Genomic DNA, 14,905 nt, shown 5'->3' with positions numbered 1-14,905 from the left:
CACACACACACACACACACACACACACGCCAGGGTTACGTTACATATTATTATCCTCATGTTTTACCTTGATTCACATCTCAGCTGATGATTTAGGAAGCATGTTGTGAGGGGCAAAGTTCCCAGTTTCACACTTCCGTATCCATATTCAGGACACAGTGTCGGTTTGTTTTTATTATTATTTAACTTGTCCCTGGATGTGAGAAATTGGAGCACGTTGATAGTCAATGTCAACTGTGAGCAATGAAAGTAAATGCAGGCAGTAGATAACCAAGTCCGCAATTGAAAAGTGTGTACGTGCGTGTGTGTGTGTGTGTGTGTGTGTGTGTGTGTGTGTGTGTGATCAACAAGAAGTTGGTACAGGAACACAGGAAATATTCGAAGCTTACACGTGCCCTTTTTTTAATCAATAAATCAGACACTTAAAAATTAATAAATAAAACAAATAATTTTCATTCAAACAGAATATGGCCCGAAACCGTAATGCAGATTATTAATAACTCGTATACTACTGAGTTTACATCACTCTGCCGAACTGTAGCTCTATAAAACATGCACATTTCAGTTCAGGGCTCGACAACATCCAGGATTCTCTTTTGGACTAGTTAAAAACATTTTAAAGAACTACAAGCTCATAGCTAAGGTGATCGTGTGATAGCTTGACACAGTTGGAAAATAAACTCCACCCTAAAACAAGCATTTTTTTATTATTATTTTTAGGATTTTGACGCAGGATCACGTTGCCTTAGATAGAATTTTTGAATTACAAAATTGTGGAAAAAACTTTCCACCAATCACAGAGAGCCTCTAAACAACCCCTGAAAACCACATAGCAAAAGCATGTGATTGGATTTTAGGGCATTATTCCGTTATCGTATTTTACCTGACATCTGTAGTCTGATTTATTTTTATTTTTTCCTATTATTCATCGTTAAATACTTTTCTCAAACATAATCGTTGAAATGAAAAATTACTTGAAGTTTTTCATCTGCTTGACTTGTGTTATAACTGTCTTGTTATCAAACTCTCAAAAATGGCTTTTATTATTTTTATATTCTGCTTTTTGTTTTTTGTTTTTTTGTTCATTTTCTTTAAAATGTCTGTTTTATTGTGAAGGTGCAGGATCAGGCTGCAGCCCCTCAGAATAAAGAGTATGACCCACTCGGTCCACTGCCTCCCGGATGGGGTAAAAACAAAAAAAAAATCTACTTTGTTTATCTGTGATGTTAGTTTTCTTTAATATGTTTTATGCTGTGTTCTGTGATATTATAAGTTGCTTGATATAAATATTACGCTTAATAAAATCCCAGTATTGTATTCTCCACACTTTCCACGGTGTTCTTTAGTGGTCTTATTTTTTATATATGTATTTGGTCTTACCTCTGTCTTTCAGAGAAGAAAAAGGACGCTAACGACCGAGTGTATTATGTGCACCACCCGACTCGCTCCACGCAGTGGGAGGATCCACGCTCTCAAGGGTCAGAATTTCATTATTTATTTTATATATATATATAAAATAAATAAAGTATATTATCCACGTCTGTATGAATCGCATCGTTATACGTCGCTCAGCACGGTGACGTTTAGACCAATCTTAAAGATATTTTCGAATTAAAATGTTCACAGTGTTGTCTGGGTGGGCATGGCCTAATATTCTAATGAGCATTCTTGATCGAGAATGGTGCACAGTGGTACAAGTGGAGAGAACCGCGGGTGTTCAGTGCAACGTGTATGAACTTGGACAATTATCGATCTGATAATTGTCCAAGTTCATACACGTTGCACTGAACACCCGCGGTTCTCTCCACTTGTACCACTGTGCACCATTCTCGATCAAGAATGCTCATTCGAGAATGGACTAGAATGGACTACTTTGCTCAGATTTGAAATGCGTCCGATCCTACCGGCCACAAGTCAAGAACCATGCCTTCTGTATGGGAGGGGCAAACTCTCAGTCCCAATCTGTCAATCAAGGAAGCCAGTCACTAGCCAGGAATCTGTGAGCTCACGTGTGAGCTCACTGTGATGCAGCATGAGCAGCAGTTTGATAAAGATGCTAAGGTCGGCTCGGCGTGCTAGAGTAAGATTGTGCTAGCCTTCACCCTCCACCCCTGTTGGTAGCTGGCCTGAGATAGGGAAGAATTAGCCAATGGGTGGGAATTGGCCAGACCGAACTGGGAGAAAATGGTGATAAAATCTGCATTAACAAAAAAAGAAGAAAGGAATTCATGTAAATGTAAAAATGTACCAATTGTCCATGTATTGTACTGCATATGACAGATTTTACATAACTACGCTCTCACCTTTGATTCGTTCAGGCTGCTGAACGAGAAGCCGCTACCCGAGGGCTGGGAGATGAGGTTCACTGTGGAAGGGATTCCGTACTATGTGGATCACAAAAGGAAAACCACCACCTACATCGACCCGCGGACGGGAAAATCATCATTGTGAGCCTTAACAGCGCACATTACACACATTATTTTATGTTTTCAGTATATACAGCATGCTATACAAACACAGTGACGCGTGCACGTGTATATATAGTGGGGTCCAGAGGTCACATCAGGTCAAATTTATTTATATAGACATGCAGTTTAAAAATCAAATTTCTGTACAGACATAGCATAAAATGCTAATGATATTAAGAACGACAAAAGCTAGAAAATAAAGCAGTGGAGCTAAGATTAATAAATAAATATATATATATATATATATATATATATATATATATATATATATATATATATATATATATATATATATAATGTACGGACAGAGAGAGAAGTAATAAACGAATGGCTTTAGTTTTGATGAATAGTTTCTCAAACACGTTTACATTACATCACAGCTGTACATTAAAGGTTATGTAGCATTATTTACTGCGTTAGGTAACGTTGACAAACCATAAACAAATAGAAATCGTTGTTGCGGTGCAGTTTTTTTTTTTATGGAGAAATGCATTTGCGTGACATTTACGGAAGGAGTCTCCAGTGTCAGCGCTTTGTGACGGTCCGAGGTAAAGCTGTAACTTTCAGTTAAGTACATTTATGGGGGTTTTTTGGGTTTTTTTTTTTTACATAACAAACTGCATTTATTTGTTGTATAACTTCATGAGAAAATGCAGGAACGACTGTTTATCGCTGCTGTAACGTAACATAAAAAAGCATGACGTGTCGTTCTGTAATAAATTTAAAAAGCTCTTCTTCAGGGCGTTGCAGTAAATCCACTTCCACACACCGCTCTGTCGCTGATCTATATTGTTCTATAAATAACATGACGCTGAATGTTTTATTGCATATTTTCCTTCTCTGTGTATACAGTAAATTAAATTCCATTTAACTGAAACCGATACCGAAACGCGTATAACGGGAAGAACCTGTTACAAAGCAGGAAAGTTTGCCATTGCTACTTCAACTGTAAACACTTCACTGGATCTTTACTCTCCAGGTCAAAATGAAAAATAGAGACGGCGAGCCAACCTGAGCCTTAGAGCTAACCATCCTGGGATTTGAACTCGCAGCCTTTCAGTCCCAAGTTTTAAGTTTAAACCCCTAGATATGTTTCAATGGGATTGAAGTAGATGCTCATGCTGTTATACGTACGTGTCCTTCCTCCTCAGTGAAAATGGCCCTCAGATCACCTACGTGCGTGACTTCAAAGCCAAAGTTCAGTACTTCAAATTCTGGTGTCAGGTGTGTATTCACGAACACTGTTTAACTGTAGAATTATTCATTAACTCTAATGACATTTATTAATAATTAAAGAAATATGCACGTGATAATCCAGAGTTCAGTTTTTCCCTTTACTTCTTTCTAACCAAAACAGTACCAAAAAGAACCTTTTGCTTCCCCAATTTATGGGCATTTATATATATATATATATATATATATATATATATATATATATATATATATATATATATATATATATATATATTATACACACACACACACTACCGCTCAAAAGTTTAGACACACCCGTTCTTTATTTTAACACCCCCCCCCTTTTTATAATAATAATAAAGTCATCAAAACTCTGGAACAAATGGAACTATGGGAGTTATGTTGTTATAAAAATCACAAATAAATCTAATTTAATACTAGCATCTTCAAAGTAGACGCCCTTTTTGCCTAGAATTTCCAGAAATGTATTTTTGGCATTTCCTCACCTGATTTCTTGAGGAATTTCCCTGAGATACTTTTTAAACAGTATTAATGGAGTTCCCACCTACGCTGGACTCTTATCCGCTACTTTTCAGAATATTTCTCTCCGAGTCGTCCATTTAAAAAAAATTATATGTTGGCATGATTATATTTTTGTCTATAACACCGATTTCAAACATTTAGTCATACACCTTCAGATCAGAAGATTTTTAAGATTATGAGAAACATTTCAGTCAAGTGTCCACAAACTTTTGACCGGTAGGGTGTGTATCTATCTATCTATCTATCTATCTAACATTATATATATATGTATATGTATATGTGCATGTATATAAAATATATATTTTTCCTTGTTGTAGCAATTAGCGCTACCACAGCACACCAAGATCGCAGTGAGCCGCAAATCACTTTTCGAAGACTCCTTCCAGCAGGTGAGCTCCATCTGTATTTATCATCAGATTTGAATATTTATTGTAATTTTAATACATATTGTTGGCCAAAGTGTACACAGTACAGTGTCAGAAATCACATGCATCTATTTGAGACTCTGAACAAGTCCTCAATTTTGTGATGGCATAGTGCTAAACAGGAAACTGTAATTATGCGCGCGTGTGTGTAGCTATATGTTATTTCCTTAATTAATTATTAAACATTTTTCTGTGTTAGATAATGAGCATCAGTCCCCAAGACCTTCGCCGAAGACTGTGGATCATCTTCCCCGGGGAGGAAGGACTCGACTACGGTGGTGTCGCAAGGCAAGATCTCCAACATCTCCATCTCACTAGATTTTTATATATATATAAATAAATGTAACATGATATAGTATGGCGTAACTCAACGTGACGTAACGTCTCCTGTAGGGAGTGGTTCTTCTTGGTGTCCCACGAGGTGCTGAACCCCATGTACTGTCTGTTCGAATACGCTGGCAAGGATAACTACTGCCTGCAGATCAACCCGGCTTCATCCATCAACCCAGACCACCTCAAATACTTCCGATTCATCGGACGCTTCATCGCAATGGTAACCACTGAGCTGCACTCATCATTGTATTTTTTAATCATTCAAAAATGTGTTAACACAAGAGACTTGATGTAAACCAGTAACTACTGATGGGTCCTGTTGTTGCTGCTATTGTTTAGGGATGCACCGATACCAGTACTCGGGTGTCGGCCCGATACTGTGCTCATGTACTCGTACTCGTAAAACTACCCCGATACAACCGCACCGATACCACTTTATGACAACGTGACATAGCCTAACCTCTCGTCAGTTGAGCAGGTCGTCGGAAGAGGAGCAATGTCAGCAATTTGGAGATATTTTAAGATAAGTGGTGATGATAAAAGTAGAGCAGACTGCAAACTATGCTCTGCTAAACTGTCAGGGGTAAAAAATAGCTCATCGAAAGAACAAACATAACACCGAGTGCAAAGAGTTTGCTAATGCTAGCAGTGTGAAACGGCAACAACCAACTTTGCAACAAACGCTGGAGAAGCGAGAGAAAATGTCCAGAGACAAATAACAGAAGCTCTTACCCAGTTCATTGCTCTTGATGACCAACCGTTGTCAGTTGTAGATAATACAGGATTTCATCATCTTCTTGATGTACTTGAGCCGAAGTATGAGATTCCCAGCCGTCACCACATTACAGATACCACATTACCAAAGCTGCATGACACGGTGAAAAAGCACATCAGGAACCTGTTCCAGGACATTTCGGCCTTCAGCTTCACCACTGATATTTGGACTAGCAATGTCAGCCCAATGTCTCTTATAAGTTTAACAGCACAGTGGATTGATGACGATTTTACTCCCCAGAGAGTCGTTTTTACAAGCAACGCAGTTTAGGGGTTCGCACACTGGCCAAGCCATAGCAGGTGCATTTGATGACATGCTTCAGACATGGGGCATTCTGAAAAGTGTGAAGTACTCAAATATATATAGTAACCAAATGTTAGTACTTGTACTGGAAAAAAAAAGTGGTACCGGTGCATCCCTACTATTGTTGTTAATAATAATAATATTATTATTAATTTGTTCTGTAATATTCAGTATTTCCGTCTATTCATCCTTTAAAAGAACTAAAAGGTAATAAGTTATTTTGATGATGTCATAGTAAAGAGCATTAACTGACGATAATCCATCATTACAAATAAAGCACAAACGCGAACATGAACGTTTCTTCATCAGCTGCAGTAAAAATGTTTACGAATTAGCCGAACGTATACATTTACAGATTAGGAGCCCAGAAATGGTTTTTGTTTTTTTTTTGCTTGAGATGGTTTAAAATAGCAGTTCCTACAACCTGTAGACTTACAGTATATTAATAATAAAATAGCCACTCCGCTGGCTGATGTGTAATGTTGTCGCTTGGTCCCATAACAATGACAGTTCAAACGGAGCATTGGTGCTTGGCCCCCTAGTAAGGACAGACACTAGCAGTACAGGACTGCTTCGTCTTTAGTGCTTGGCCCTAAAAATGGCAGCGTTTAAATATTAAATATACCTAACTGAATGAACGACTTAATCAAACTAAGGTTGATTAAAACGTGCATAAAATAACGTGATGACGTGGGTATTTGAATTTCATTCGCACAATGCTGCGTGTTTCCTCAGGCTTTGTTCCACGGGAAGTTCATCGATACAGGCTTCTCGCTGCCATTCTATAAACGTATTCTTAACAAGCCTCTGACTCTGTCAGACCTTGAGTCCATCGACCCCGAATTCTATAATTCACTCATCTGGATCAGGTGAGTGTTGCAGCCTCGTACACTTACAGCATTATACATCACTCTGACACAACAGTGTTAGAGTTGTTTTATATTAGGAAGTGTAATTGTGTGTGTGTGTCTACACAGAGACAACAATATTGAGGAGTGTTGTCTGGAGATGTTCTTCTCAGTGGATAAGGAGATCCTCGGGGAAGTCACGACGCACGAGCTGAAACCAGACGGAGGCAACATTCAGGTCACAGAGGAGAACAAGGAGGAGTACATCGGGTACACACACACACACATTCACCACAGCGCTGATGATTTCTGGATTCTGATTGGTCAGAAGTAGTAGTTGTTGATTAATTTTCCGTAACAGCAGCTACAAATACCGGATTTATATTAGCGTTCTAATACGTTATTGTTTCTATAGTAATGGCTCGTTCTCAGGGACATGTATGATTGAAACACCACTTGAAAGGATTTTCATTTTGTTTATTGCAGACGTTTTCTGTAAACTATACATATATGGAAGGATTTTCTTAGTCACATTATGTTCGCAGACCATGCTTTTTTTTTTTTTTTCTATATCCAATAAACCATGATGTAATAACACAGACAAGCAGCACACTGAGGTTATTGTTCAGGGTTTATTCAGGGTGTAGGGTGGACATAGAGCAGGTTCCTGACTCTGTGTGTCCATCTCTCCGTCCTTCAGGATGGTAGCAGAGTGGAGGTTGTCCCGAGGTGTAGAAGAACAGACGCAAGCTTTCTTCGAGGGCTTTAACGAGGTCCTGCCTCAGCAATACCTGCAATATTTTGATGCCAAAGAACTCGAAGTAAGTCCCCTTATCGTTATTACGTTCACTACATATCGATTCGAGACACAACATTTTAAGAGAAATTACGGCTTCCATATAGGGCTGAATGAAATGACGATGTAATATTATCACGATAATTAATTGACACGGTATACTACAATTTTATTTTTATTTTTTATTGCAGTTCTTCTGTGTTGCTGACCATTTGTTAACTAAATATTATATATCATGATGTGATATATTTTTGTCATATCGCTCAGCCCGACTTCAAAATTGACACACTCAGTGTGTTTGCACTGCATTTGCTCTAGGGTCTGTGTGTGTGTGTGTGTGTGTGTGTGTGTGTGTGTGGTAGGTGTTGTTGTGCGGGATGCAGGAAATCGATCTGGCAGACTGGCAGAGACACACCATCTACAAACACTACACACGCACCAGCAAGCAGATCGTGTGGTTCTGGCAGGTACGTCACGTCTCGTCTCCTCACCGCTTCAGCAGCCATTCAGTTTTATTTATGCAAATTAGGTTTTCTGTAGTCAAATACGCATACATTTGCATATTTATTCAAACCAAAAAAATCCAATCATTGTATGTTAGAATGTACATATTGACTTTTACAGAAGTGTTGTTCAGAAAATCATTTTGTTTTTTTATTATTATTATTCAGCCATTTTTCAGTATAAAAACATACAGAAGCTCTAAACAACGAGGTTAAGTGCTGCGTTATTATTTTGACTTGGTATCTTGTTATTTCAAGATACTCTCATTATTTTGTCCAAGTTTGAGATAATAACGAGATACCAGGTAAATAAATAAATAAATAAATAAGTTACTCTCTCTTCATTATTACTTACCAACTCATTATTTTGACTTTCGCACCTTGCAGTTCATGGCTTCTGTAAACAACTTACATAAGTCCAAAAATATATATATAAACAGCCTGTTGGGTAATTTCTCTGTAATATCCTTCTGAATAGGTATAGAAGTTATTGTTAAGTTTCGTAAACGCAGCTTGCCTAGGAAGAGAATTGATTATTTTTTTTGGTATATTCAGGAAAAAAAGGTTTTAAAAGTACACACAGTGGTACGTATTTCTGCTCTAGTGTGTATAAGGATTATGAAGGAAATGTGCATGTATATCATGATGCCACATTAAATTGGCATAAGTGGCTTCCTGAGATACATCTACAATGTCCTGACAGTATTGTGAAGTGGGCAGAGCTTAAAGTTTCAGCTAACGGACAGAACATTTTTCTGTCGAGTTTTGATAGTTGATATCATCATCGCTGCGGTTTGAGAAGACATGTTACAGATGTCGTTCACACTCGCACACACTCTTTTTGGTAATGAGCTTCTTTCCTCTGGTGCTGTAGTTGGTTAAGGAGATGGATAACGAGAAGCGAATGCGTTTGCTGCAGTTCGTCACCGGCACCTGCCGTTTACCCCTGGGCGGGTTTAATGACCTCATGGGTGAGTGCGTCTTTATTCTTAAATCTTTCTGTCCTGTAAAGTTGTACGGGGGTAACACACTGTGTGTTTTTTTTTTTTTAAATAAACTATTATATACTTAATAGCAAACAGGAAAATAATTTCATACAGCTCTGATATAAAAGAATCAGACAGAGCTCGAATAAATAAAAACGTTTTCTTAAAAATTGGAGTAAGGAATACAACACAGTGGGATGGGCCGTTTGAGGAAAATAATCCATCAATCAACAACAAACCCTGAAGCATAAACTCCTCTGTCCCGAAGTTACAGCTTCTTACCTCCGACTGTTACACAGCGCTGACACTTGAGACTCCTTCCATAAACGTCTCCTTACAGAAAGAGACCTTCACCATATCAGTCATTACACACTTTTTGAACGAGCTGTTACTATAGAAACGGTAACGTATTAGAATGAGCGCGTTAATTTAAACCTGTGATCAACACCTGATTTCTGTCCATCTTTTTTTTCTTCTTTTTCCAGGGAGTAACGGCCCACAGAAGTTCTGCGTTGAGAAAACGGGGAAGGAGAATTGGCTGCCCCGGAGTCACACGTGGTGAGTGTATGCAGACTTTACACACAGCGCTGTGGTATAAGAGGAATAAAAGACAGAGAGAGTGTGCTGTTGTAGGAAAGTCAACTTCGGAGTGGTAACAGTATCTCCGCTCCATCGCTGATTAGTTTCCCCTTAACAGCATACTCTCTCCCTCTGTTAGTTTATAAACAGAGTAATGTACGTATACATGCTGGCACTATTTCAGATTTCCTCATGATAGTGTTTTGTGATGTTTCCCGTCTCTCTCACAGCTTTAACCGCCTAGACCTTCCTCCGTATAAAAGCTACGAGCAGCTAAAGGAGAAACTGCTGTTCGCCATAGAGGAGACCGAGGGCTTTGGGCAGGAGTGACACACACAGACGATATAATACCATGATGCAGCACAGAAACAAATTCTTCTCGTTAGATCTGGAGAAATCTGGAACGATGAGCTTTTTCTATTTCATGTCCGTGGTTCTCATTTCCTTCTTAACATGGGATTAAATCTATTTTTACTGTTGGTCAAAGAAAGAAAAGATCACCACATGACCAACTATAAACTCTCTTAATTTGTTAAGAGCTGAAATTATTCACCTGACTACCGGGAGTTGTTTGGGCATGAACATATTTGACAGGATCAGGATTGTGGGCATTTAGTTGTAATAAAAGTTTAGAACTTTTTACAATTTAAACAAAATAAAATATGGTGGTTATATTGCTATATTATTTATATATAACTGCAGTCTTTTGGCGACATCAACCGGGATCAGTCGCACGACCCAACAGATGGTTTAGAGACTGGCTGGAAAATGATTGTGTTGCTTTGTGCAGCTCTACTTATAAAATTACTTATCACTAATCCAGATTATAATTCTGTTATGAAGTAACCGAGTGCTTTCAGAATGATCTGCGCATTTCTCTCCTGAAGAGAGAAAGCAAGACAGAGTCTCGTTCTAAAGTCATGCTAGAGAAACACAAATGTCCTACAAGAAGCTTTTTTTTTTTTTTTTTTTTTTTTTAAAGTAAATGGAAATGGAGTTTGAGATGCAGGCATGATGATGATGAAGGAGCAACATGGACTCATTACTGCAAAACAGCTGGCTGGCCTTGGTCTCAGAAATGCTCTGTAGTCTGGCCTCAGAGCCCCTAGTCCTAAGAACTTGTTTAGTCCAGCCTTGGGCACGCTTTAGCCAAAGGCTTCCTTTTAGTTGGGCCTTGGACTCTCAGTCTCAGAACTGCCTTTAATCCAGCTTCAGGACTACCTCAAGTTCTAGAACTCTCTAAAATCAGTTCTAGGACTAAGAGTCCAAGTCCAGATTAATGTCTCTTGAGCCCTAGACCTCTGTTTAGTCCAGCCTAGTACTCTTAGTCCTAGAACACGCTTTAGCCCAAGAGGCCCAGGACTCTTTAGTACTACAATTCTTTTAGTCTGGCCTCAGCCTCCATAGCCTTTAGGTATTAGTCCAGCCTTGGGCACACTTTAGTCCGTTTAGTCAGGCCTTGGACTTTCTTCAGCCCTAGAACTGACTTTAGAGAGATCCAAGAACAAAGTCTGGCCCTGTACTCTGTTTGATGTGGCCTCAAGACTCTCAACCCCAAGAACTCTTAACCCGAGCACTCTCTTTAGTCCTACAGTTCTTTTTAATCTAGTTTAAATGTTTCAATCCAGACCTTAACATTAATACATTTGACAGCTGTGTTAATTGTAATGAAAGGTTTATAAGTAGCGCTGCATAAGGACAGAGCTGTATTGCTACACTGCGTGCTAAAGTGAAACCTTAATGTGACTTGGCGTTTAAAGAAAAAAGTTATAATCTTTTATTACAGTGAAAGCACCAGTGAGCAATACATTTTGAAACATCACTAGTGAAACTTACATCTCTCACACACAGTTCACTTTCAGCAATAAAATACTTAATTTCTCACAGGTGGAAAGCAGGTGCTGCTCATCTACACTCTTAATGCCCTCTGTTTTATAGGGAGTTTATTTCTAAATGTCTTTTAGTTTCATTTTCTGGCGCGCCAGTGGATATGTGCCGATAGCCGTTTATAGATCGTATTTAATTTGTACAATATTGTTATTGTGGATAAGGAGTACAGTAATAGTACAGAAGGTAGTAAGAACAGGGATAAGTAAATATTTCAAAGCAGTAGTTAATTAAATGACTAAAAAGGACAACACCGTACCAACAATACAAACTGTGATAAAAACCGGTAAATAATCGGCACATGACTGGTTCGTACCCAGAATATCATTTTAGTGCATTTGAAATATTTGTCTTTACCACGGGAGTGATTCAGCGCGTCATATTCCCCGAGATATACGTTGGATTCGGATCGTACAAGTACAAAGATATTGATCTTTAGATTAAACCTGATCTAGATCAGCACCTGATTTCTTCAACGATCACACATCTACGCATGCTCTCTCTGTACATGGAACAAAAACGTAAGAAAGATGTAGCCTGGTTAAACACTACAACTGTGGGGTGTTTTATTCCTTTCATCAGTTCTGGTTCTTTTTCATTTTTGCAGGATTAAGCACAGCTCTCAATCCCTTACTGAATCGAATACTTTTGTGATCATAAATAAGAAGCAAGAGTCTTCGGTTTCCCGCTGTATGTAAACCTCACGTTGACACCAACGTTAACGCGACCCTCGGTTATGGTTTCTTTTCTATCGTCGTTAAATACCGGCTACTGAAACTAAACTCTGTAAACTATACATCAACTAAAATATTGTACATGGTGTGAATAATTCTCTATGAAACAAATCCTTTTACAATGCTCCTCTAAAGTTTCTGCACCCTCATTGGTCGATTTATATGTACAGTAAATTGTGTATAAATAAATAAATAAAAACAAATAATAAAAAAAGTCTTTGGTTTTTGGTGTACATGCAGCCTTGATTAAGTGCCTGGGGTGTGTTAACAGGGAAAAGAGGGGAACCGATGTAATAGAGGAAAACAGGATACAAATTAGAGTTTTTATAATGACTGAAAATATAAAGTAGGTAACAAGTAAGGCAAGTTAATAATGTAACAAAAGGAGTACGTAATGCAAGTAAAGTAACATAGGGAATAAGTAAAGTAACATAGGGAACAAGTAAAGAAAGTAATGCGAGTAAATAACACAGGGAACAAGTAACATATGGAACAAGAAAAGAAAGTAATGCAAATAAAGTAACAGGGAACAAATAAAGAAAGTAAAGCATCATGTAAAGAAAAAACAACAAGTAAAGTAAGTGCTAGAAGGTACAATTGGTAATAAGTAAGTACAGAAAGTAACGCATGAATTTATGTATGTAATTCAAGAATGTAACAAGTAAGTAAGGAAAGTAATGAGAGTAATCTTTATTTTAAGTAACAAGGAAAGTAAGTAGCGTATGTAAGTAAGTAACGCTAGTAGGTAGAATAGGTAGCAAGTAAATAAAGTAATAGTAATAGTAAATAACAAGAAAGGAATGCAAATAAATTGACGCAAGTGAACTTAAAGTAACGCAAATAAAGAAGCAACACAAACTGATGCAAGTACACTTAAAGTAACAAGTACAGAAAGTAACGTATGTAAGCAAAATAAGTAAAGTAAGTAATGCTTGTAGTTAGAATAGGTAACAAGTAAATAAAGTAACAGTAAAAGTATTGCAAGTAGTAAGTAGGTAACAAGTAAGCTGACAAGTAAACTTACAATAATGCAAGTAAAGAAGTATTGCATGCAAGTAAACAAAGTAACATTCAAGCAAGTAATGCAAGTAAAAAATTAATGCAAAAGTAAGTAGAGAAAGTAACGCAAGCAAACTGGGCACCAACACCTTTTTATTTTTTTAGGATTGTAAATAGTCTTTTTATTCTATATTTTATTCGCTATACAAGTGATTTCTGTGTAAAACATTTCAGCTGGGGAGGTAAAAAAAAAAAAAAGCTGCAATTGTGTGCAAGTTGTGTTTTTAGCCATGTATTTAAGGTTTCTTTTTTAAATAATCATTTTAGAGCTCAGTAGTGATGAAGAAAAATCCGGAACGGGTATCGATAATCTGCTGACGCGCAAGCTTTCAGGATCAGTATCGGGAGAGGAAAAGCGATACCAAAAGTCATCTCTACACAAACGTACTGCGGTTTAAAACGAAGTATCCTAGGAGTTCGTGTTTTACACCGGTACGTACGAGATCACGATGTATACTCGGTACTAAACTGCCACGATATCCAGTGGACAGTTTTATCTCGGAGCGCCGCAATCGGACACGTAGAGCACGTGTGCGTTAGACGAGCGCCTGAGTCGTCGCACCAGAAGATCGCTCTGTTATCTCCACAATAAAACGGCACATAAGCAAAATGTCATAGAAAATAAAGGACGATCCGTACCGGTGTTTTGAAATCGTCGATTGCACCGACTCCACGTGGAAGCCCTGGCGCATTCCCCCCGATCTCTCACGCTCGACTTTTACTCGGACCGTGCTCTTGCTCGCTGGATGTGTTCTCTTTATCCTGAGTAACCTCGTCACAGAAACTGCACTTAAGCTTCTGACCTTTGGCTTTTGTTTGACCTGCTGAGAAACAAAACATTATCCATAAAGAAATCTGTTTCAACACAAACACGTTACAGTGCTATTACACAAAGTGAATGCCATGTAGAACGTACTGCTTTTTGTGGGTTTTTACACACGAATATAAAAAAAATTTAAATCAATAAATATAAACTCCATTTCCTGTGACACGTATGTATTAAGCATGATGTGTATTTATTTTGACGCTTTCAGGGATTTAAATCTGCCATTAAGTGAATCTGAATCCAGCCTTTCGTACCGATGTTTCTGGCCCAGAAATGAGCTCTGCATATTTTAGGCAAATTAAAGGCTGTATAAATGACAACCTGCTCCTTTAAATGAAATGAAAAATGGTGTTCGAAGCGCTCTCCATTACCTTCCTGGCCTTTCTTGGAGTTGCGGGTCTTTTTGGGGATGATGACCTTGTCGTATTCGCTCAGCTCGCTCAGAGTCACGGTGCTGCTGCAGCTCTTCAGCTTCTGTGCCGGTTTAGCCGAACTGTAAACGGGAGCGCTGCTGAAGGCTGCAGTCTGACTGTCCGCACACTGACCACCACCACCCTGAGAGAGAGGGAGAGAGAGAGAGAGAGCGCATAAATCAACAAGAAAAAGAAAGAAAGGACAAAAAAAGAAAAAGGACAAAGAAGAAAGAA

The 14,905-nt window shown here is 38.3% G+C and overlaps 2 protein-coding genes across 7 annotated transcripts in view; one reads left to right on the top strand and one right to left on the bottom strand.

Moving 5' to 3' along the window:
- itchb (itchy E3 ubiquitin protein ligase b) overlaps nt 1-10,693 on the top strand; it is a 20,682-nt gene extending 9,989 nt beyond the window's left edge. For all 3 annotated transcript variants that reach the window (XM_053642914.1, XM_053642913.1, XM_053642915.1), the window contains exons 11-24: nt 1,116-1,185; nt 1,393-1,477; nt 2,318-2,446; nt 3,619-3,691; nt 4,522-4,593; nt 4,829-4,917; nt 5,023-5,182; nt 6,776-6,909; nt 7,018-7,158; nt 7,589-7,709; nt 8,047-8,151; nt 9,062-9,158; nt 9,659-9,731; nt 9,983-10,693. In XM_053642914.1, the coding sequence (XP_053498889.1) occupies nt 1,116-1,185; nt 1,393-1,477; nt 2,318-2,446; nt 3,619-3,691; nt 4,522-4,593; nt 4,829-4,917; nt 5,023-5,182; nt 6,776-6,909; nt 7,018-7,158; nt 7,589-7,709; nt 8,047-8,151; nt 9,062-9,158; nt 9,659-9,731; nt 9,983-10,082 (1,449 nt within the window). In that variant the 3' untranslated portion in view covers nt 10,083-10,693. The remainder of the gene's footprint in view (nt 1-1,115; nt 1,186-1,392; nt 1,478-2,317; nt 2,447-3,618; nt 3,692-4,521; nt 4,594-4,828; nt 4,918-5,022; nt 5,183-6,775; nt 6,910-7,017; nt 7,159-7,588; nt 7,710-8,046; nt 8,152-9,061; nt 9,159-9,658; nt 9,732-9,982) is intronic.
- The window catches only part of LOC128619061 (zinc finger protein 341-like), a 14,523-nt gene continuing 5,273 nt past the window's right edge, over nt 5,656-14,905 (bottom strand). Inside the window, exons 4-6 of one of the 4 annotated variants that reach the window (XR_008387869.1) lie at nt 14,630-14,813; nt 14,072-14,256; nt 5,656-5,827 (exon numbers count right to left, since the gene is read on the bottom strand). Coding sequence is in view for 3 of the 4 variants with exons in the window: in XM_053642921.1 (XP_053498896.1) it covers nt 14,463-14,813 (351 nt within the window). In the remaining variant the exon portion in view is untranslated. Of the gene's footprint in view, nt 5,828-11,328; nt 14,814-14,905 lie in introns of those variants that run through there. The other 3 variants (XM_053642923.1, XM_053642922.1, XM_053642921.1) reach the window with 3 other exon arrangements.

The sequence above is a fragment of the Ictalurus furcatus genome, chromosome 15, assembly GCF_023375685.1.
Source record: "Ictalurus furcatus strain D&B chromosome 15, Billie_1.0, whole genome shotgun sequence".
NCBI lineage: Eukaryota > Metazoa > Chordata > Actinopteri > Siluriformes > Ictaluridae > Ictalurus > Ictalurus furcatus.
The sequence above is the reverse complement of the archived record's forward strand: the minus strand, read 5'-3'. Positions and strand labels throughout refer to the sequence as shown.